Source organism: Cuculus canorus, chromosome Z, assembly GCF_017976375.1.
Source record: "Cuculus canorus isolate bCucCan1 chromosome Z, bCucCan1.pri, whole genome shotgun sequence".
Classification (NCBI taxonomy): domain Eukaryota; kingdom Metazoa; phylum Chordata; class Aves; order Cuculiformes; family Cuculidae; genus Cuculus; species Cuculus canorus.
The window spans coordinates 55,247,378-55,271,517 of NC_071441.1; the positions used below are offsets into that span (position 1 = coordinate 55,247,378).

General features: G+C 40.2%; 1 protein-coding gene across 3 annotated transcripts in view; it reads left to right on the forward strand.

The window, feature by feature from the left end:
* SSBP2 (single stranded DNA binding protein 2) overlaps positions 1-24,140 on the forward strand; it is a 193,310-nt gene that overhangs the window by 107,546 nt on the left and 61,624 nt on the right. For 2 of the 3 annotated variants that reach the window (XM_054053443.1, XM_054053441.1), the window contains exon 5: positions 18,879-18,968. The exons of the other annotated variant lie outside the window; for it this stretch is intronic. In XM_054053443.1, coding sequence (XP_053909418.1) covers positions 18,879-18,968 — 90 coding nt within the window. The remainder of the gene's footprint in view (positions 1-18,878; positions 18,969-24,140) is intronic. 3 annotated transcript variants of the gene reach the window in all.

The following is a 24,140-nucleotide window of genomic DNA, read 5'->3' on the forward strand; positions in this document are numbered from 1 at the left end:
CTACTGGTGAAATGTTAAGAGCCCAGCATGAGACGCACTCTAAAATGTCTTAGTGTGATTATGAAATGGCCCTTTTTTACAATATAAGTACAATACAATAATGCATGTATTGTAACACTAGGAAAAGGACGTGTAAAATAAAAATTACGTAAGTTAAACTCTTAATTACTTTGTTTTGTACATTTTAGATGTTGTTTGAAATGAAAACTAAGTAAATGTCATGTAAAATAATTCTGAGCCAGTGTTTAGGCACAGAAGAAGTTATGAGATACTGAGAGAAGTTATGGCAAGCAGTTGGTCTGTTGTCATTAGCTTTGTATCCTTTTCTGCTGAGGACTACATCCTGCTGTGACTGTGGCCCAGGAGTTGCACCAGCAGGAGCACTTCTATTCCTCATTTGTTTTTGCCAGTAAGAGTTCAACTCAAACCTTTGGTTTACTTCTTTAGCATCATATTAAACCTCAGCAGCTGAACTAGACCAGAGGAAGTAATGGAAGTAGTGGATCAAGGAACTGAGAGCAACATAAGGAAACAAACACTGTATTGAAAAGAAAAAGAAGTGAGAACAGAATAATCCAAAGCAGAAAAAGATTTTGCAGGTCCTGTCTTGAAAATAATGGAGAGGAAAGAAAAGAATAAAGAACAAGGAGCTGTTGTACCTGGGACCAATCCAAGAGGTAGTTGAAGAAGGCATGAAATGCTGTATGGTACATGGGCATTCATCCTGGTAACATCTCTGGTGGTCATGCTGTCAAAGAAGCCCAGTTCATGCTGTAAACTCACATACTTCATGTGTTTGTGATCAAACCATTAGTGAAAAGCTGTGCCTCTACAGGGAAGGTTTACTCCTGTGAAGATTTTTAAACAGATGCCAACTTCTATTCCTTTGTATTTTATTCACTTCAGATGGTCTTGCTTGCATTTTGCAGAATCGGCCCTTAAATTACCTACAGTAACTTGGTTTAGAGTAAAAAACACACCCCAAGAATGAATTTCAGTAACTACAGCTCAAAATACATTATACAGGTTAGTTATATGGAAAACTTGGTGGTTTTGACTTAAGCCTTAATATGATTTCTTCAACATAGATAGACAAATAAGTAATTGCATTATGTTCACTGAAAAAGTTGCTGCATTTTTAAAATCTGAATAGTGCGGAATGTGAATAACATGGCAGGGTCAGTCTCTGAGCTTCCATAAATTTGGCATGTGGTATTTTGTTTATTTTTCAGGCTTTGGATATTTCCCAAATTGGGAAATCCTTCAGTCTAGAGAACATCCAAAACCTACAATTGAAACCAAACAATAAAAGCCCAGATTTGGGGTTTTATTAAGCAGCTCTACATTCAAAACAATGAAACAAACGAATAGGGTAACTCCAAATATAAGTGCGTGGCAAACACTCCTTAAAAGGAGTTGTTTTATCGCCTAGCATATTCTGCCAGAGGAAGTGATGAAAGCATCACTGCTTTTAAGTCATTTAAGAGCAGAATGGGCAAAGCAGTTGGGCACAAATGTTATAAGGCAGCATGATGGCGGTGGTACTTTAGAGTAGCTGACTTGGTATTCTTTCTCCATCCAGAAACTGGATGTAGCTTTAGTCATACAGCAAGCTCAGCTTCTGGTTACTTACGTGCTGCTGTTCTTCATATTAATGTGCCTCTCCTTTATTCAGGAAGTGTCTAATGGCATTTGGGGGAGGGGAAACTCATTAGCTTCCTTCCTGAGTAATATAATTTTTATTTCCTGTTGTAACAAAGGCCTCAGCCAAAAGCAACAGCCTAAAACATGCAGGGGGATGGGATGCTTGTGCAAAACATTTTCATCTCTGAAGTGAAATGTTGGTTGGAAGATAATTTTAAGACAAACAAGCAGTTTTTGCAAAGGTATTTTGAAATTTCTATCCATTGCATTTTTCTTATTTTTTTTTATTTATGAGCATGGAGACGACACAGAACTGCACTAAACAATTTGGCTCTACCTTCCCTGTTGTAAGTCTTTGGCTGCTTTGCTGTCTTACATTCTCCTCTGACCTCCTAAGAGAAACCACCACCCAAAATAAGCCTCTTCCCAGAGTCCAGGTGTGGTTTCTATGCATGAAGTTTCTAGGTGCAGGGAGCATGCTGTTGATTCCTCATACCCACATATGATCAACATCTGTTGCAGCTGGAAGGGAGCTCTGCAGCAGCTGGAGAAGAGCACCCCAAATTTGGGGTTTAGAATACACTCTGAGTCTTCCTGCAGGCGCACAGGTTTCCTCTTCATGTGCCAACTATGGCACAACTTAAATTTGAAAACATGGAGCAGCCCACCCTTGCATCTGTTATTTTGTCTTGGCAATATATAATGGAAAAACTACTGTTTTTTAGTTTAAAACCCCTTCTTTTCCCAAAAATAACCCCATGCTCTCAGAACTAAAGTGCTTGAGGAATATAACAGGAGTAGGTACTGGTAGAGTTGAGAGTCATTGAGAATGAGAAGGATTTAACAATGATCACACCAAGTCAAGTAATAAAATGCGAGCTGTTGTTCTATGGTGCTTTGTCAAGTGCACATATATCATTGTCATGCTAAAACTGCATTCTGTTCTGTGCATAAAAGAGGACTTAAAAATATAATTGGAAGGCTGTATAGGTTCATTGTTGTGGCTAATAAAAATGGTGATGTTACCTCAGCCTGAGAAGTTAAACATTTTGTCCAAGCATCATATTGTATATATTTAAGCCCAGAATTTTCACCTTGTCACACAATTGCTGCTGTGTTTTGGACTGCTTTTCACTCTGGAAATGACAGATCATTTTATTCAGTCTAGCTATAGCTAGACATTCACTGACTTGAAAGAGTTGTGCTAAATGTGAATTTTGCTGTGTGTACACTACTATACTTTACTATATGCCACAAACACAAGTCTGTAGAGGAATAACACCAAATTGGAGTTGCTAAGAGAAGAAAATAAACTTCTGGTTATCCTTCTCCAATGCAAACTGTGTGGCTTTCTGTTGGATTTCAAGGACGCAGCAGTAACATTTTGATTAGATAGCAGTTGAAATATACCTGAGTAGGAATTATGTATTCCTGGTAGTTGAAACATTTTTAACTAGTATGTCTTGCATCTGCTTCTTAGGAAGTTATGAAAAGAATTCCATATTGTTTTATTTGAACAGCTTATCTGTTCTGACAGTGCTTGGTGTCCATTAATATTTGTGATCTTGCCTTCATTCATACCTCATTGCTGAAGGAGCTGATGGGACATGAGGAGTGAGAAGAAACTTGTAACAGAACAATGTTTGTTGCTTACAAACTGTGAAGCATTTTCTGTACAATATTGGCAATTTTGAGAAGGTGGTTGTCATGTTACCTTTATTAAAGAGGCAGCAAATTGAGTGTTTAGAAAGTAAGAACAGCCTCTATTGTATATGATTTTGGTTAGCAAGATATCCATGTGGATAGTAATCAAAAGGAATGAGAAAACACATTCTGGAAATTCACTTTCATGAGGTAAAGACAGTGGTTTGCTGCACCATTGTGGAGTTGTATATTGAGGCTATTAGGGTAGATTAATCAATTACATGAAGTACTACTTTATTATCTACTGTTACTTGACCCTGACTCAGTTTTGTCAGCTTTTGTACTAAACATGGGAATCCCTCCCGTGGGACTCTCTGCCAGCAGAAACGTGGTTATTCTTGCGGGATGGGCTGAAGTCCCCAGAGAGCAAAAAGCCTAGAGTTGTTCCTAGGGGTTTGAAGACTTAAGAAGTGGAAGCAAAGAAGAAATGGTGGGATAGATGAACTTTGAAGTTCTCTGCCTTGGTTGTTACTCAGAGGAAATCTGGATAAATGCTGCATTTACCACTTTCTGTTAACAAAACACCTTGCGGGTGTAAACTCTGTATCTTGCAGCTCAGCCACTGTCTTTTACAAGTGGGTGTTATTTTGTCAAAATTTCCCGTTTGAGATTGTAGGAAGAAGAATGTCAGCTCTCCACTGCTTACTGATGTGAATCTTATCGGCAGATAGAGAGAACTGTATTATTTCCCGTCAAGTCTGTATCGACAGTGCCAGCTTCCCCAGGATAATATAGGCTGTTTACCTGATAGCAGGGGGCACTGCTAGAGTGCTGGTTTTCTCTGGCAATTTATAGCTCATATTATCCCCCTCTGCAGCACAGCGCTTGGGACCAGCCGGCTCTTTGTAATTAACCAACCTGACTGGAAAATTGTTGGGTTTTCTCTATAAGAGTGAAGAGAAATAATGTCATAGAAGGATGCCCTGGAGTCCGGATGGAGAGGGGAAAATGCCTCTATATTTGTTTAGGATAAGGAAAAGACCTTAATTTTAAAATTTTTCTGTTCTTCTAATTCTTATTTTCTCGTTACTAGCCTGTACATTATAGAGTTATTAGAGGGCTGTGGTTTAACCTGAACTTAAACTAACTTCTATGAGCATTATGATCTGGGAGTGTTAAGGTGGCGTGTGGGTCTATCTGTTCTCCTCTGCTTTAGATATTTTTTTTCAATTGACTGGATCTATGCATACTTCCCCTTTTGCAAGCCTCTCTGTTAGCTGAGAGGAGGAAGCCAGTTTTTCACATGCAGTGAAATATGGGTTATTGCAACTGGTAAGTACCAGCTCCTTCTGAAATAGCATATAGTTTCTGTGTGTATGCTTTATGTTCCAGCCAGCTAGATATGGAGACAAAAATCCGTTTTGGATAGAGGTGGAATTACTGAGTTTTCTTTTGTGTTTTGTGGGGCTTCTTTTTTCGGAAGATATGCATATATTGCCAAGATTGCTGAATCACTCCCAGGTGACCCAAGGATAACCCTAAAGCAGTCTACTTTGCATTTAATCGTCAAAATTCGACGCACGCTATATTTGTTCATTTATGTTTCATAGCTTGGAAAAGACAGAGAGATGCAGAGAAACTTTAATCTTACTGTTATCAATCACTGTAGTCTTAAAATGGTACTTGATGGTTGTGTGGAGTGCAGTGACATGAGATCTTGAATACAATAGTACGGCAGTCTTAAAATCTTTGGAAAACAAAATGGTGTTAACAATTAGAGTAAGTAAATGGTTAGAAAACACTGTGCCAAACAACTTAATTCCTGCAGGAAGTTAGATTAGCAGGTCTTATCATACCAGCCTAACTAGCATAATTGTAGCAACCATGAGTTCTCTGTAGAGCATCAAACAGAATGAAACGGAGCGTGTTTGGAGCAGGAGGAAAAGACTAGCTGTGATCAGTGCACTTTGTGCAGTGTGTCATGGATTAAGTAGTGATTGTCTGAGTGGTACTCAAACTCATAGTGGGGCTAAGCAATGTGTTTTTGAATATTAGCTTTAGTTACCTGTCTTTGACCTGATTGGAGAGGATGCCACGTGATTGGTCACCACTTAAAATATCTTGGAATGATGATTTCAGGACGTGGCCATACTTGCCTCTGTGTATTAAAAACCTGAGCAGTATTTCTCTTTTTTTGCAGTCTTGTTGTCATGACCCCAACCGCTGTTGAGAAAACTGAGAAGAGGTAATAGTGTGATAGTGAGAACTTTATGAGGTTCAACAAGGCCAAGTACAAGGTCCTGTAGCTGGGTCAGGGCAATCTCCACGTTCAATACAGGATGGGGGATGATGTGATTGAGAGCAGCCCTGCAGAGAGGACTTGGGGGTGCTGGTCGATGAGAAGCTCAACGTGAGCCGGCAGCGTGCCCTCGCAGCCCGGAAACCAACCATGTTCTGGGCTGCATCCAAAGAACTGTGGCCAGGAGAGCGAAGGAGGTGATTCTGATCCTCTATTCCTCTCTTGTGAGGCCCGACTAGGAGTTCTGTGTCCAGTTCTGGAATCCTCAACATAAGAAGGAGGTGGAGCTGTTGGAACGGGTCCCGGGGAGGGCTACAGAGATGATCAGAGAGCACCTTCCATACCAGGACAGGCTGAGAGAGTTGGGCTTGTTCAGCCTGGAAAAGAAAAGGCTCAGAGGAGATCTTATAGCGACCTTCCAGTACCTGAAAGGGGCTACAGGAAAGCTGGGGAGGGACTTTTTGCAAGGGTTTGCAGTTATAGAATGAGGGGCAATGGGTATAAACAGGAGAGGGGAAGTTTTAGACATAAGAAGGAATTTCTTCACAGTGATAGTGGTGAGGCCCTGGCACAGGTTGCCCAGAGAAGTTGTGGCTGCCCCAGCCCTGGAGCTGTTCAAGACCAGGTTGGATGGGACCTTGGGCAGCCTGATCTAGTGGGAGGTGTCTCTGCCCATGGCAGGGGAGGTTGGAATTAGGTGATCTTTGAGGTCACTTCCAACCCAGACCATTCTGTGATTCCATGATATTTTTGTATCATGGCAATTTTAACTGCAAAAGCAATGTTTCTATATGATAACATATATTAAATGCCATGGGATACATGTAACTGGTCATGTAAGTAATATCTTCTGATGGGTTTCTTGCTAACTCCTTTGTAAGAGAAGCATTGTCACACATCTTCATTCAAATTCGTTGTGATGAGGAAAGCAGTGATTTAAACTGTGGTCTGCAATGTCAGTTAGTTATTCAACAAAGATGTGATCTGGAGGAGCAGTTTGGAAAAAACCAGTGTGTTGAGTATTTTGCAGTTGTTAAATGAGGAGACTGAAGCAGGCTTGGTCTCCAGGGAATCTGGAGGGAGGGGTGTGTCACTTCTGTAAAGAAGTAATTTCATAGTAACATCACTGCAACTCGGCTCCAAGCTGCAACAATGGTTTGTGTCCTCAAGTGCCTTTAACTTGGCAGCAGCCTAGCTATTAACTGGTGAATCTGATAATACCGTTGCATTTTATCGAAAGGGTGGAGTAACTCTGCTGACTAGTCTTTAGTGTTTTGATTTTGTACATAGGTATACATTACTAAGTAACACAGGACTTGGAATTGCACTGAAATAAAAGTCTTTACTTTCCTAGAAAATCGTCTGAAAACATTATCAGGAATACATTTTTTGCAGCTTCATAAATAGGAAAAGCCAAATATTTTAAGCATAGTTCTATTCAGTTTTGAAAAACAGTGGACAGAAACTCAGTACTTCATTGCCATATCTAAAACACAAATTATTTTTGCACCTTTTTTTTTGAACATTCTATTGATAGCTAGGCGTAGTATTGGTTTTGGTAACTTCCAGTGAATAATAAAGGCCCATTTAAAAATATCTTTTCTCTATAATGATAATTAAGGGAAATATTTTTCTGGAAATTGTGGTCTAAATATTCCAGGAAGAAGCAGCTATGAGACAGGACTGAAACACTGCCTTTTAGCAAGTGTTAGAAATCCTTTTATTCATTGATAGCAAAGCTTTCATTAAAAGTAATTTCTGTTACCCTTAACAGTGTACTTCCAACTTAATACCTGGTTTTCAGTTACATAATAGAATTTCACTGTCTCAGCTAAGTAGAATGAAAACCCCAGATTGGGCACTGGGATACTGTAAAGCAAACTGTAATCCCACTTCAGATATGAGGAATCTTTGCTTTGTTTAGAGGACTGGGTTATATCTCAGGGAAAGAAGAATGCATGGAGTCCAGTAGCATACTGTCCTCATCAACAAGTCCACTCACTAAGTGAGAGGTCTGCTGTGTAAAGTGAGGAAACAACTCCTGTTAAAAAAAAATAATTAAATGATTAAGTGATTTTTTTTCTTCTGACAGCATATATATGATGTGGCTATTATTATTATTATTATTATTATTAATTATTATTATTATTATTTCATCCTCATCTCTATCATTTGTAATAACGTATCAGGTGCACTGAGTGGAAATACAATGCCATAATGCAGGTCAAACTGTAAGAAGCTGAAAAAGTTTTCCTTTTTTTGAGGAAAACTGAGAAGTTATGAGGAATAATATTATCACCTTCTACAACTACACCTCTCAGACTACTACTGTCACATAAATGCATTCCAATTACAGAGCAGAAATTAAACATTTTAGACAAATATATGCCAATGGAACTACAGTAATAATTAATTAGGTCTTGTGGTATTGTTCTTTCAAATGACTGACTTCTGTCAATAGGATGAATCCACGTTTTTGGACAAGACCTTCAATTCATTTTAAGTAAACCACAACTGCTTAGTCTAGGGGTTATGGTTCTTTTGTGTTCAGCTGAGTGTTCAAAGGGTCTGTAAAAGGCCTAACAACTTATTTATTTTTTAAAAAAAAATATTTATTTATTTATTTCTTCGGAGAGGTAAGTAGTTATATGTTCTGTCTTGGAGAAAATTAGAAGGCTTCTAGTGGTTAATTGATGGAGCTCCTTTTAATATTTCTTTCTCTGATTTGCAATAGGTAAAAAATAATGAAGCACTATTACGGTAACTAGTTAATGGCTTAGGAATTGTAGAATCATAGAATCACCAGGTTGGAAAGGACCCATGGGATCATTGAGTCCAAACATTCCTAACACTCCCTTAAACCATGTTTAAATGGAAAATTGCTGATCTTGGTATATTATTGCCCACAGCATGTCTGGCACTTTGAAGCTATTCACGACCCCGTCAGAAGTGATGTCCCCAGGGCTCAGTGCTGGGTCCAGTCCTGTTTGATATCTTTATCCATGATCTGGATGAAAGCATTGAGTGCACCCTTAGCAAGTTTGCAGACAACACTAAGCTGTGAGAAAGTGTTGATCTACTGGAGGGTAGGGAGGCTCCAAAGGGATCTGAACAGGCTGGACCGCTGGGCTGAGACCAATGGCATGAGGTTTAACAAGGCCAAATGCCGGGTCCTGCACTTGAGGCGTAACAATCCTATACAGCTACAGACTAGGGGAAGAGTGGCTAGAAAGCTGCCTGGAGGAGAAGGACCTGGGGGTGTTGGTTAACAGTAACTGAACATGAGCCAGCGGTGGCCCAGGTGGCCAAGAAGGCCAATGGCATCTTGGCTTGTATTAGAAACAGCGTGGCCAGCAGGTCCAGGGAGGTTATTTTGCCTTTACTTGGCACTGGTGAGACTGCACCTCGAGTACTGTGTTGGATTCTGGGCCCCTCACCACAAGAAGGATGTTGAGGCTCTGGAGCATGTCCAGAGAAGAGCAACAAAGCTAGTGAAGGGGCTGGAGAACAAGTCTTACGAAGAGCAACTGAGGGAACTGGGGTTGTTTAGCCTTGAATCATGGAATCATAGAATCACTAGGTTGGAAAGGACCCACAGGATCTTCGAATCCAACCGTTTGTAACAATCCCTAAACCATGCCCCTCAGCACCTCATCCACCTGTCCCTTAAACACCTCCAGGGAAGGTGACTCAACCACCTCCCTGGGCAGCCTGTTCCAGTGCCCAGTGACCCGCTCTGTGAAAAATTTTTTTTCTGATGTCCAGCCTGAACCTCCCCTGGCAGAGCTTGAGGCCATTCCCTCTTCACAAGGCAGAATGGCCTCAAGCTGCACCAGGGGAGGTTGAGACTGAATATCAGAAAAAAAATTTTCACAGGGTCGTGGGGCACTGGCAGAGGCTGCCCAGGGGGGTGGTGGAGTCACCATCCCTGGAGGTATTGAAAAGATGGGTAGACAAGGAGCTCAGGGACATGGTTTAGTGGCAGATAGGAATGGTTGGACTCGATGATCCAAGACGTCTTTTCCAACCAGGTGATTCTGTGACCAGGAATTAAGTACATGATAAACACAATTGGAAATAGTAATCATCCACTTGTCTTCCGGGGGAAGGGGGGGGGGGGGAACCAAACCAAAAAAACCCCAAAACCTAACCTAAAAGCCCCTAATTCCCACCATTCCTTAAATTTATGAACTTAGAACTAAGTATTTGTTGTTAATCCTCAGGAAAAGAAGAGAGAAATAACGTTTCTTTGAAGTGTTCTGAAGAAGACAATATAGTTGTATCAAAAATAACTGGGTAAAATATGATAAAACGTAATACACACTTTTGCATGTCTATGTCTGTTCAGTTAGTTTCGTGTTTGTTTGCATAAAGCTGGAGAAGTCATGAAATACTGTAACTGAGAAGATATCCTTTAAAATAATAACTAAGTAAGCAGGTACTAAGTAGTTAGCTTTTTGATGCATTATGCATATCCATGCCTTTATGGGAGAGCAACCAAAATGCTATGCTTAACTTAGCAAAATTGCTGGAAAAAGGAAGGTTTGAGAATGTGACAAAATCAGACAGTTGGCTTTCAGATTATTTTTCTCTTAGTATTGTGCTTTTGGTGCACTGGGGACTGGTCACAGCTAAACAGGATGGCCCCAATGTCATTTCTTCCTCTATTTATTTACAGTTCTCTTAATTGTCGTTGCTGGATGTGGTGAATTAAGGAGTACTGATTTGGAATGATGCTTGGCTTTCAAATGAACTTGCTTCTACATTCATTTCATCTCAGAGCTATCAACTGAGTAGTAGTCTTTTTTATGCTTAGCTTCAGTGTGAATTTTCAGCATGAGTTTCAAGGAGAGACCTACCAAATATTAAATGTTTTCTGCTTTTCCTGCCAACAGTATGCTGCTGTCATCAGTGTTTCAAACTTGGTAGCAACGGCGGCTGTAGGTGTCCTTCACATCCATCCGTACACATTCGCTGTTCAGTTTGTTTATATTACCCATGCATTAATGTCATATAAACATATACAAAAATAACCTGAGATGCCGAACATTTCTGCTCTTGTTTTGACTCAACTGATTGTATTAATAACCTCTGTGAAAGAATATTTTTGTCTGGTTATAGCATATTTTGGTTGCATATATGAATATATGAAAGCATTATATTAATACTTACTCTGTAATTTTAATAAGATATTTAAACTCATTTAGGTTAGATAGCTCTGTGATTTTAAAAGAAAATAAAAATGATTTATTTATTATAGTATCAAAATGATCCTTAACACCATATGAAGTGCCAGTTGTGTCTACGTTTCAGTACTTGAACTTTAGAGTTTAATATATCTTAGTCACAGATTTAGATGAAATATAAAGTGATACTACATATATCAGTATATATGAGGTTTGAAACTGGATGATCTCTGAGATCCCTTCAAACCCAAACTGTTGTATGATTCTAATCCTCAGAGTTGCTCTGTAGTAGCATTCTTCTGAAAATATCACTCTTGGTGAAAAACCAGAGTGACTGATAATAAATTTTATTATTTCTGAAGATCTTGCCATAATTCTCATGATCTAACTTCTCTCTGAAGCAGCATTCAGAAAAAGGGAAGAAAGCTTAAGTGTCTTGCATACTTGTTCAGAGTACAGTATCTTTTTTTTTCTGATTATCACTCAGAATGAGATACAAAATTTTGGAATAATTGAAATCAAAGCTTTCCATTGTATCAGTAGAGTAATTAAGAGTCTCAGCAAAAGGAGTGTGAGAGGTAGGAGTTCCTGTGCTGTAGAGTACTTTCAGGAAGTGCTGCTGAGATTGTGGACTTCCGAGATCTGGCATAAACACAAAGTTTCTTGGGTATTTTGATTGGTTTGTTTTTTTTCCTGACCTTCAACCTAGAAAAATAGCGCATACAACATGTAGTTGCAATAATTTGCATCCAGTTCTGCAACAGGATATTTCTGCTCAGACTGCTCAACTTGCAGGACTCACCAAGGCAGATTGGAAGTTTGCTCTTCCAGAATGCGCTCAGACAGATTTGTGCTACAAAATTTTACTATTATGAAAAGATTTTAAATAATCATACTGATGCTGCTAGTTCATTTTCATGTGTTCACCTCGGGCTACCTTTATTACTACATTCACAGTGCTTCATACTTGCTTTGCAGAAAGCTGCACAGCAAAAATGTATGAACCTTATAGGCAGGCGTTGCAGTGCCCCTCCAGAGAGCACCCCATGTTGCCCTAGTATTTGGAGAGAAGGGACGTCTTTCAGAGGCTCTGTCAGCCTGGAGGTTACCCATGGAAGCATCGGCAGGCTGTTCCTTCCAGCGGTATGTGGAAGAGTCATGACTCGGGGTGATGGTAAAGCGTTCTCCGGCCCACCTAACTTGCATGTGCTATATGAGGAGAAGTATTGTGCAGGATGCGAAGCCGCCGTTACATCTACTGTACCTGTAGTGAGAAGAAATACCTTTAAAGGGGAAAAATGTCTTTGTAACTGTTCCAGACTCTCCTTACAGAAATAATGTATTTTCTAGACAGACTCTAAAGCTAGCACACTTGACAGCACTGGCAAGCATTTGTTCCTTGCTAGATCTAGCTTCACACCTTCTTTTTCCAAACCGGTTATTAATGCAGCTCCTTCTTCATCCTGACACTACTGTGCCCTCAACAAACTCTTGCTCCCTCTTCCTCTTTGATGCTAGTAATGGCGTCATTAAATCCTAGGATGGGATTTGAACTTCCCTGCATCATGGACGCTGGTACCAGTAGTTCCAGTGTCTGGAGGCACTACCTTGTCTCTGCCTAGAGTACAGCAGGGACTTTGACTTGAATGGTCTTTACAGCACAACACACCAGTAAGATGCTCATGCTTTCCCATGGGAGACAACATAAAGACACTGCCTCCAAATAAATAAGCTGGTGGCAGGAGAAATTGACTCAATGCTTGATGCAGTTGAAGAAGTGGATACCCACCACCTCCAACAATTCAGCAGGAACTAGGACTGTCCAGCTAACTCAGGGGATTTGGGGCTGATTTGGGAGGTTTACCAAGGAGGCTTGGATCATGAGGGAATTGGTGGCCAGCAGTGGTGATAGATCTGTAGTATGTGCAAGGTCCAACTTCACTCATCCCTCATCAAGTAGATTCCATAAGTCACCATCAAGTAAACTTAAAAAAAAATCAGAAATATCCTCTCTGTGGAAATTTAGTAATGTGATACATTTCTTGCTTTGGATAAAAACAAGGATATCTTATCAAAATAGCTGATATTAAATACCCAGTTTAGTGAATGAGCTGGATGAGGATTTTTTGTAGATGAAGTCTTTCTTCGTAAATTTCTTTGACTGCAGATGGAGTTCTTCAGTGAGCCTCCATCATGAACAACTTCTTGCCATATCCTCAAAAAATTACCTATGTATTGCAGTCTTCTCACTGGATTTTTGTATTTCAGATACTGTACTAATAGAGTAACTAACCTATTTTATTTTTGTTTTTGTTTACTTTGTGATTATTGTACAAACCAGCCTACACCATGGCTTGTTTTAATTTAGCCTATTTTAATATTAGCCTATTTTTATGTTGTCAGGAGTGGCTTGGGTAGAGCAGAGGATGACCCCAAATAAGTTTTATGCCAAGTACAGCATTTTAATTAATAATTGTAAAGAGATACTGTAAATTTGGTATTTTAGCTACAAAAGCAAATACAGTTTTCCAATTTTAAGGATGTAAGATACTGTACAGAAGATTAGACCATTTAAATTTTCCTACTCCATCTTTTTTGAAAAGCAGGGAAAGCAAATTGCAAATATTTAAAATGTCAAACTAATGGAAGTATAAATGATGAACAAGTTGTAATGCATACAAAAAAGTACCATGGTTTGCTGTGGGACTGTGAAAACAGAACTGAATAATTCATCAGGATGGAATAAGAATATTTCAGTGCAGTAGTAGCAGGTTTGTTTATTGATCTACCCTGTATAAGTTCTTAAAATGTTCATTGGATAGCGCAAGCTAGAAAATGTAATATACCTAAAACATTGAAAATGCTTTATTTCTCATTCTGGGACCTCATTGCCCATCAGGGAAGAAAATCCCAAACAAACAAACATGCAAACATTACCAAAAAAACCCAGTACATTACATAACAAAAGGTAGAAATTGAAATTTCTGTAACACCCAGGACTGGACTATCACAGAATGCCTATAACTACAATATTCTTAAAATTATTGGCTGGTATATCAAATGTCAGTAAAACTGACCTGCTATTATGTCCACTCAAAACTTACACCATTCTTTCCCGCTTCCCACTCAAAAGTGCAGAGAAGAGATAGTTTTCCGTAAGTGTCTGTAAACGTCATGGTATAATCAAATCTCAAATAATTAGGCCAATTAAAATCAACATATTGAATACCTCCCTGAAACATCATGGTCCCCAATCAAAAAGTGGCCAATACCAGTAAATTAATTTAAGTTGAAGTAACTGGCCAGAAGCATAGAGCTAGTTCCTTTCTAGTTGAGACGTTTTTCTCCAGAAACCACAAGGACCAAGGTTTAGTGAATCAGTCTGTATCACTTGTTGTGCGATGGTCTCCACAAAACCTTGCTTTTCTTCCTCCTTAATCTTCAGAAATGATTCCATCAGTATCCATCCAATAGCACTGCTCAGACGTTTTGGCCACCTTCAGGATAGGTCTCTGGAATGGGACTTCAGTCCTCAAGCAAGAAGGCTTTCTGAGGAGGCTGTAGGAGATCTTCAGTCTCATGTCTTGGTTTCTTCTGGCTCCTTTCTACATATCTTCTTCATCAACAAAGCTGTACAAAATCCACATCTCTTAAAAAGCAGTTGCTTTGGAGCTATATCCTCTTCACACTGACAGTAAGGCATTTTGTTACATGTGTGAGGTAGAGTTGTGGTCATGCATTACTATGCCTGTAGCTCACTAGGCAAATAATTACCCTGTGTCCATTTTACCAGTCCTGGAGAGCTGTGTGCTTATCTGAGAGGTTCACTGTGGGTGAGCTTGTGTTCCTCTGGCAACAATGCTATGCCAGATTAAAAAATAGGGAAGAAATACTTTTAAAAAACCCTTTTGGGGACATTTATGAAGGTGTGTATATATATAATATGTGTGTGTGTGTGTGTGTATATATTATAAATATAATATATCTCATATAAAGCCTTCTTAGGAGACTTAATGTCCAACATAAATCTTAACAGATATTTTAATCCTTTTCTTCCCGTGTTTTGGAATAATCATTATTTCATTATTTCTTCCTCTCTTTTTTTTAAACTCTTAAGTGTATTTTACCATTTTTCTTTTCTAAAGTGATTTTCAGAGTGCGGAAAATGGCTTGAACTCAGTGGCGGTAGGTAACTATAGCCCTGTAGTAGCACTGTATCCTAAGAAGTCATTACCTCCTTCTCTTACAAGCACCATTTTGGAACCTGAGAGCTCTGGCAGAGACCACAGTTGAGGAGGACATCTGAGCGTATTAAGGCACTCTGATATGTATTAATGTCTGGCATAGCTTTGTTTAAATAATGTGATAAAACCTGGGGTGGGAGGCTTCTGAACACTGTTTGTGTACCAAGGCAGGTGCTGCTTAGCTCTTTTCCTGAGATCTCATAACTTAGCTGTATTTTGCCCATCGAACTTTATAGTCTTGAGATGCTCTTGCTCAGTGATTTATTATAGTCTGTTTAAATGCTTTATTCTGTATCATGGTCTCCTTTGGACACACTGCAGCGTATATTAGGCAGCCACTAAAGATGGACACAGGTAAGGTAGCATAGGGGCAGTCATGAATTAGTATGCAAAGAGGGATGATATTGTAATAAGGCTCATCGTTATTAGTTCCCCTTTAATGGGGTACTCCTTCTTAGTCACAGACCGCAGTGGAGGCAATTTGGGTCATTTTAAGATGCTCAGGCTTTTAACATCATTGATTTTTCTCCATCAGTGCTGCTTCTGTTGTCATTCTTCATCTAGAAGACCTGTGTATACAGAAGATCCAACATACTTCACTCAAACTGTATCTGCATCTGCTCATGATTGTAGAATCATAGAATGGTTTGAGTTGGAAGGGACCTTAAAGATCATCTAATTTCAACCCCCCTACCTTTGGCAGGGACACATCCCACTAGATCAAGCTACCCAAGGCGCCATCCAACCTCGCCTTGGACACTTCCAGGGATGGAGCATCAACAATGTGCCTGGGCAACCTGGGCCAGTGACTCACCACCCTCATTGTGAAGAATTTACTCCTAACGTATAATCTAAATCTGCCCTTCTCCAGCTTATACCCATTGCCCCTTGTCCTATCACTACCAGCCTTCGTAAACAGTCCCTCCCAGCTTTCTTGTAGCCCCTTCAGGTACTGGAAGGTCGCTATAAAGTCTTCTCAGGGCCTTCTCTTCTCCAGGCTGAACAACCCCTACTCTCTCAGCCTGTCCTCCTATGGAAGGTGCTCCAGCCCTCTGATCATCTTTGTAGCCCTCCTCTGGACCTGTTCCAACAGCTCCACCTCCTTACATTAAGGATTCCAGAACTGGACACAGTATTCCAGATGAGGTCTCACGAGAGAGGAAGAGAGGGGCAGAATCCCCTCCCTTGACCTGCTGGCCACGCTTCTTTAGATGCAGCCCAGGATATGGTTGCCCTTGTGGGCTGTTAGCATACATTGCTGGCTCATGTCAAGCTGCTCATTGACCAGCACCCCGAAGTCCTTCTCCGTACGGCTGCTCTCAATCACATCATCTCCCATCGTGTGTTGAAATCGGGGATTGCCCCAACCCTGGCGTGGGACCTTGCCCTTGGCCTTGTTGAACGTCATGAGGTTCTCACAGTCCCACTTCTCCAGCCTGTCCACGTCTCTCAGGATGACATCCTGTTCTTCCAGTGTGGCACCTGTACCACTCAGCTTGGTGTTATCTGCAGACTTCCTGAGGGTCAATATCATTGATGAAAATATTAAACAGCACTGGGCCCAGTACGGGCCCCTGTGGGACACCACTTGTCACGAATCTCCATCTGGTCATCAAGCCGCAGACCACTACTCTCTGAATGTGACCATCCAGCCAATTTCTTATCCACCGAACAGTCCACTCATTGAGCATCACCATCAAATCCATGTCTCTCCAGTTTAGAGAGAAGGGTGTTGTGGGGGACCTTGTCAAAGGCTTCACAGAAGTCCAGATAGATCACATCTGTTGGTTTTTTTTCGATTGCTGTGGTTACCCCATCATAAATAGCCACTAGGTTAGTCAGATAGGACTTGCCCTTGGTGAAGCCATGCTGGCTGCCACTAATCACCTCCCCAATCTATATGTGCTTTAGCATAGCCTCTAGGAGGATCTGTTCTGTGATTTTACCTTGGTAACATAATTCATAACTTGACATTGTTATCTGGTCTTTTTATTTGCCTAAAAAAACCCACACACTTTCTCTTCTGTTTTCCTTTGGAAGTGTAGATAATCTGAAAGTAGTTAGCGGACATTCACATAAGTTTTGCAGAAGAAACAAAAGGTAACAATTATTTTGTTCTTCAGGAGTTTCTTCTATGCATTCACACCACTTGCTTATTTCCCCCTCTGTCTGGGAGACTAGGAGACCACAACAGAACTGGGAGGAGTACCTGAGACCTTCCAGAGGGTTGCATGATTTTGCTTTTAAAAGTAAGCCATATCATACTCCCCAGTCTCATGAACTTCAGGTAGTGCCCAAAGAATGGCAGTGGCTAGTGGAGAACCATCTTTATTTGCTGTGACGTCATAGGCCCATCTGGTTGGTTTGTGGTAGCCTCTCATGAGAAGGTAGCATGATTCAGAGGTGTTCGCTACATTAAACTCACTTGTCTGGCTTTTTCTGTCAGTTGCCATTATATAGTATCTAAACACTGATCCTGCATAAATAAGACCCTTTATCACTGAGTTTCCTAGTGAATCAGTGCTGTGCACTAAGATCTGAAGCCAGCACTTTCTACTACCGCTTTTGTATCTTAACGGTATGTTCTAGACTTCTATTTGGAAAGAACAGAGCTTAGATGCTAAATATGCAACTGCTAGTTGTTCAGAAACTTGTTTCTAAAGCACAGCTTAAGCCATTGAAAAATCTGTGGTAGTTTAACTATTTCTTTTCTTCTTGGTTTGAAAAGGTCAGCCCTTCTTTATGCCAGTTTTCAAATCTTCCCAGCATTATTTTTTAATTTCCTAGGTGGCATTCCAAACACATGGAAATAAAATTTCTAGATTTACATCTTTTGAATATCAAGTGTGAGCATAAAATACGGTGATAAGTTAATAAACATAAGTAATTCATATTCTGTAGAGCAGATATTGGCAGATCATTAATGAGCTGCAAGTGGCTCTGAATGCAGCGTGTGTGTATGAACACTTCCACAGAAGATTGTAAGCTTTTATAGGTGATTCAGCCTTATGCCCTGCAGAAATATATTGCAGGAAGGAAGACTGCTAGAAATTAAAAGTAATTGAGGTTCCAATACATGACAACAATAACAGTTTGGCTTCCCTTTTTGTGACGATCTCCTGCTTGTAAATTGCCAGAAGCACTATTCTTTACTTGTTTATTCCAACTGAAGGATTTGCAAAGGTAGCTAATTTCATCCTCTGATTCACTTCTTAGAAATCCCTTTTTTCTGTTCCTTTCCAAATATGTAACCTGAATTCTTGTAATTTGTCATGGTGGTTATTTTGGGGATTGGTAAAATCATAAGCATTAGCAGCAGAATCATGAACATTCCTTCTTGTACTGTTCGTAACAGAACCCTGTTTTGAAGCTTGACTTAGTTCTGAAATAATATTGCAGTCTGCTGAAATTATCTTTAAAGTGCTTGAGAATTGCTGATAAAGTGCATAAATTACTTTGTTTATGCTACATGTGTATCCACGTGCATGTGTGAGGATGCTTATACACAAAATATGAGAAAAGGTGTGCAAGTTACATTCACAGATGTATATAAATAGGCACACTGGGGTGCATTATTTTCTAAAATCTAGTAAAGATTTATCTACTTGATGCATGTTTGTACATCAGTGCAATCTCTAGCATCCTTCCTCTCAACATACATTTGTTACAAATAACGATACTTGTATTAAACAAAGACTAAACACTATATAATTTCAATTTACCTTCAGATGAAACAATGACTTTATGACGTATCCAGAGAATTACTTTCTGCATTTTGGTCAGATTTTGGTTTTTTTGGGGGGAGGGGGTTAATGCCTACCGTACAATGACAAAGGTTTATTCTCCCTTTGTTCTTTTCAGAGTGCTGCAGCAGCTCCCAGTCCAGTGCTAGGAAACATTCCCCCAGGAGATGGCATGCCAGTAGGTCCTGTACCACCGGGTTTTTTTCAGGTATTCAGAAAAATTATGATTACAGGAATTTTAGGATAGAGTAAGCTCTATAATACTGTTTATCTGTAGAAAAGGTCCTGTTCTAAACTATGTATCACTATATGGTGCAGTACTTGAGAGTTTATTTTTTAACAAAATGGAATAGGTGGAAAGGAAGAGATCTCTGTCACTGTCAAGTATTTAATTTACAAAATAGTACAGTACAACTAATGTCAAAATTTTGAGGATAAGAGATGGTGCTAGTGTGTGAGTGGAGACTGAAAATGCTTGAGTATGATTTTGGAAGAAATTCTTAGATAATATACATACATTGCATGGAAACTTTAAAGTGAGAATGTTGTTGGTCATGTGTAGCCCCATTGTAAAGCCACCAACCAGATTTTTAAGATGTTCAAGTTTTGGTGGGAATGAGACTGAGGCAATTAAGAATGTTCCACAAAACATCTTCTTGCACAGTCTCAACCATAATGCTTTAAAAAAAACAAGCCAAGGATTTAGACTGACTGTTGCTTCTGTGAGGTTTTGTCATAAATGAAACTGAACACCCAGTTAGTGCTTTGGGCATTAGCAGTACAGAATACTATGATGGAAAAAAATGGTAGCTTTTAGTTCAAGGCCAACCTAAGAGTTGTAATCCGAGATTGGACTGCTCCAATGAGTGAGGTTGCATCTCCTCTTCACCAAAGCTTTGTTCTTTTTCTCTGCACTGGCAACTGTAGCTGTGCAGCAGAAGCAAAAAGTAGCAGCACCTCCAGTATTGAAACTGCTGAAGAACAGAGATTTCCACTTCAAATACTTGATCTCATGTTGTGAAAGAAACAACCTAGATTTCCAGGGTTGTGATGTGCAGAGAACATTGTGGTCTGATGTGCAATAAAAAAATAAGTGTGGAAATCCAGGTAGAGATCAATGTCTTTTTCCCACTTCCTTGAGATACATAGACAAGAGAAGCATATTTCAGCTGGGGAAAAAAAAAATATTATTATATAAATGGTAATTCTGCAAAAATGGGAGGTTATCAGCAGTCTTTATTTACACTGTATGTAAGCATGACAAGGTTATTTGCATGATCTTCTTTTTCTCACGGTCACAGAGGGAAAACCTGCTATCTGCTGTATCAGTAGCTATATACAGAAACCCTGAGCCTGTCATAGGCATGTTATTTCCTTCATCATTTCAAAAACTGAGGCGTGATTTTTAATACATGAGTGAAAGATGTTTGCAAGTAAAGTAGAAAGTATCTTACTGTTGCCAGTCACAAAATCCTCAGCAGCTGGCAGAACTGATGAATTATTTTATTTCTGCCTTTACTGTTTTTAACAGCTGGTTAGCTAGATTTTGTAAGGCAAAGTTTTATCTTAATTTTTGTATTGTATAAATATTTCACTTTTTCTTACTTTAGCTACCTGCTCCAGTTGTAATGTCAAAGGAACAAAAGTTTTTTTCTTTATTGTCTTTGAGGACAATTAAGAGAAAAAAGGGACACAGGTCAGACAAGTATGTGAAGTATAGAAGAGAAGGTAACTGTTCTAAAGGTTTTGCACAAGGCAGTTGTGGGAGTTCTGTTTCCAGAAGTGTGAGAAGACTTATAGGCAGGCTAGCTCCTTAAAGAAGTAAGAAAGGCAAGATGATGGAAAATGAAGTGTGGGTAAACTTTCCTTGTCTGTCAGTAGTTGACTTCAGTCTTACATGAAGTCCCACCAATTGCCTGCTCATTTGCAAGGCTTGGGTTGAAAATAAACATAGGTAAATACATTTTAAGTGTCATATAGTTTATGACATTGATCAGAGCTGTCATCAACTCAACAGCATGACCGGGGAGTCTTCTGCAAGGCATGTTTCAAGAGCTGGTCTGCATAATCTGGTTTGGACTCCTCCAGACATCACCCTTCCCCTCTCCTTGAAACTGCTGTGTCTGTGCCATCCTGTCTCTCTGTACCAGTACTCAAGATCAATCCCTTACAGTTTTATTGATAGACATCTACTTTCCTCAGCTGAATGGCTTTGTCAACAGAGTAAGCATTTTTCAATAGATTATTGGGTTTTGCTGTAGTCATCTGCTTGAGAATATATATCTTAAGAAATAACATGCGAGTTAGCAAATCCAACTGCAGGTCTGATAGCAGATACATTGATATGATTGGGAACAAGCCCAGCAAAGGGACCTAAGCCAAAACCCAGTCAGTTACATAAGAGTGGGCTGAAAATGTAAGGTGTGTATAAAGTAAATAAGTACAGACAGCTGATGACGATATGTTGTGGTGTTGGGATGAGTGTTGTCAAGAAGCAGTTGATATCTGGTTGGAATACCTTCAGTTGGCGCTGAACCTTACCAATGTCAGTTTATCTGAGGATAAGAAAATACACTAATGGACACAGGTGTGTGAACCTTCCGAAGTGAGGAGTGTCATCTGCTGCCATGGGAAGCAGGTGAAATGGCAGGCAAGGAGGAGAAACTCATGTTCAAAACTTCCTACTTCTCTCATAGGTGTTTCCTTTCTAGCACACCTTTAACTAGACGATCAGTTTCTGTACACTGTTCTGCAATTCCTCTGATTCCAACTCATCACAAGAAGAAACCAAATCACAGAAAACTTGTTCATCTGCTTTGATCTAAATACTGAAAGATGTCAGCCTTTCTATGAATTGCTGGTCTTCGTTGACTGAAAGTTTGGAATTTAGACTTGCAACTTACTTCTAGATTATGAAGGTGAACAGGTTTTTAAGAGTCAGAAGATTATAGAAGCAGTGGGAGAATGGTGCTTGTATCTTTATTTAGTTCAGTAAGACTTTGCACTATGAAAACATTGTAACATTTCAACTTTTTGCAACCTAAAATTTATCTAGGTCACCCTGGAACTGTAAGGATTTGTTTTGTTGCTTTAGTGACATATTTGGATTGGCCTAAGCTGAAGCTGTTGACATCCACTACCTTCCAGCTCTGCTTGGCTGGCTCAGAATTGCTGGATCATTTTAAGTCATTTCATTTCTCATCAGTACTGCCTCTTGGTTTTGCAGTGCAGCTCTATTTCGGCGTGAGGCACTAACCACTCACTGGGACTTAAGCAAAATGGATGATCTTGCTGCTGCAGTTGCTTCTTAACTGACAGATCAGGGGAACGTGGAAACCTAGGTGCAGACTGCTGCAAACCAGGAAACCTTACCTTTGTACAGTTCTGTTGGCGTTGCAGGCCGTTATTTCTGTTAGCCTTTACTTTCTATAAAAGAAAATAAGTTTTTTTTTTTATAAAAGGAAGTAATGCAGTATGGTAGTGTAGCACATGGAGGTAGGTAAATTTGGGAGAAGTATGGTTTCTCAGACAGTATCTGGTAAAACTCTGCTTTTCATAAAATGAACTTTTCATATAGGCCAGTAGCACTGGTGTTAATTAGCAGTGTGGCATTTTATGCCTGGTCCACTGAGGTGAAGTTCTGAAGGCAGCAGCTGAATTTGTCTTTTATCTTGCTGTGCTTGTATTTTTGTACTTCAATTCAGGTGATGGATGATGATCACTCCAGTGCTGACAGTCCAAAATACAACACCTTTAAATGATACAGTGAAAGCAAGGTGGTAGAGTTGTGCACAACTGTTATCATCAACTAAATGACTTTTGTTTTTTTAAAAAAAGGTTATTGTTTACAATGGCAAAAATGAAATCGGAACAGTCAACAAAATGAGTTTATGTGTTAGAACTCAATGAGTGTTAGAACTCAAAATGAGTGTTATGAGTTAGAATGTGTCTCAGTTTTTCTGCTGGTGACTATGTATTTTAATGCAACTGTAAATTTCATAGCTACATATTCTTCAGGCCTCATCTTCTTTGGAGGACACCTGGGACAAAGCGATCATGAGATGATAGAGTTTTCAGTTCTAGGTGAGATGAAGAAGGGGATGGGCAAAGCAGTCACATTAAACTTCCAGAGGGCAGACTTTGGACTGTTCAGAAGGCTGGTTAGCAGAGTCCCATGGGAGACAGTCCTTAGGGTCAAGAGAGCCCACGAGGGCTGGGCGCTCCTCAAAAATGAAATCATAGCAGCTCAGGAGCAAGCCATCCCCATGTTCTGGAAAAGGAGCTGGCAGGGGAAAAAAACAGCTTGGTTGAGTAGTGACATCTTGAGAGATATCAAAAAGAAGAGGGATGTCTATGAGCTTTGGAAGAAGGGACAGGCATCTTGGGTAGAACTGCAGAGAGGAAGTGAGATCATGCAGGGAAAAAGTCAGGAGGGCCAAGGCCCAACTAGAAATCAAATTGGCTAAGTCTGTCAAAGATAATAAAAAAATCTTTCTACAAATACATTAACAAGAAAAGGAGGACGAGGGAGAATATTCAGTCCCTGTTGGATGCAGAAGGAACAACAGTGACAACAGATGAAGACAAGGCTGAGGTACTTAATGCCTTCTTTGCCTCAGTCTTTAATAGTAAGGGAGGTTGTTCCTCCTGTGTACAAACCCAGGAGTTAGAGGAGCAGAATGAGGCTCCCATGATCCAGGAGGAGGTGGTTAGAGACTTGCTTGCCCAGCTAGACACCCGCAAGTCTATGGGGCCAGATGGGATCCACCCAAGAGTATTGAAGGAGCTGGCGAATGTCCTTTCCAGACCCCTTTCCAAAATCTTCCAGCAGTCCTGTCTGACTGGGGAGGTTCCACTGGACTGGAGGCTGGCTGATGTTCTGCCCATCTACAAGAAGGGTTGCAGAGAGGATCCAGGGAACTACAGGCCTGTCAGTCTGACCTCAGTGCCAGGAAAGTCACATAACAGGTAATCTTGAGTGCTATCATGAAGCACATGCAAGAGAACTGGGTGATCAGGCCCAGTCAACATTGGTTTACAAAAGGCAGGTCTTGCCAAACTAACCTGATCGCCTTCTGTGACAAAGTGACTCAACTGCTGGATGAGGGAAAGCTGTGGATGTAGTCTTCTTGGACTTCAGTAAAGCCTTTGACACAGTTTCTCACAGCATTCTGCTTCAGAAACTGTCAGCCTCTGGCCTGGACGGGCGCACACTCTGCTGGGTTGAAAACTGGTTGGACGGCCGGGCCCAGAGAGTGGTGGTCAACGGAGTTAACTCCAGCTGGAGGCCAGTCACAAGTGGAGTTCCTCAGGGCTCAGTACTGGGTCCAGCTCTCTTCGATGTCTTTATCAATGACCTGGGTGAAGGCATTGAGTGCAC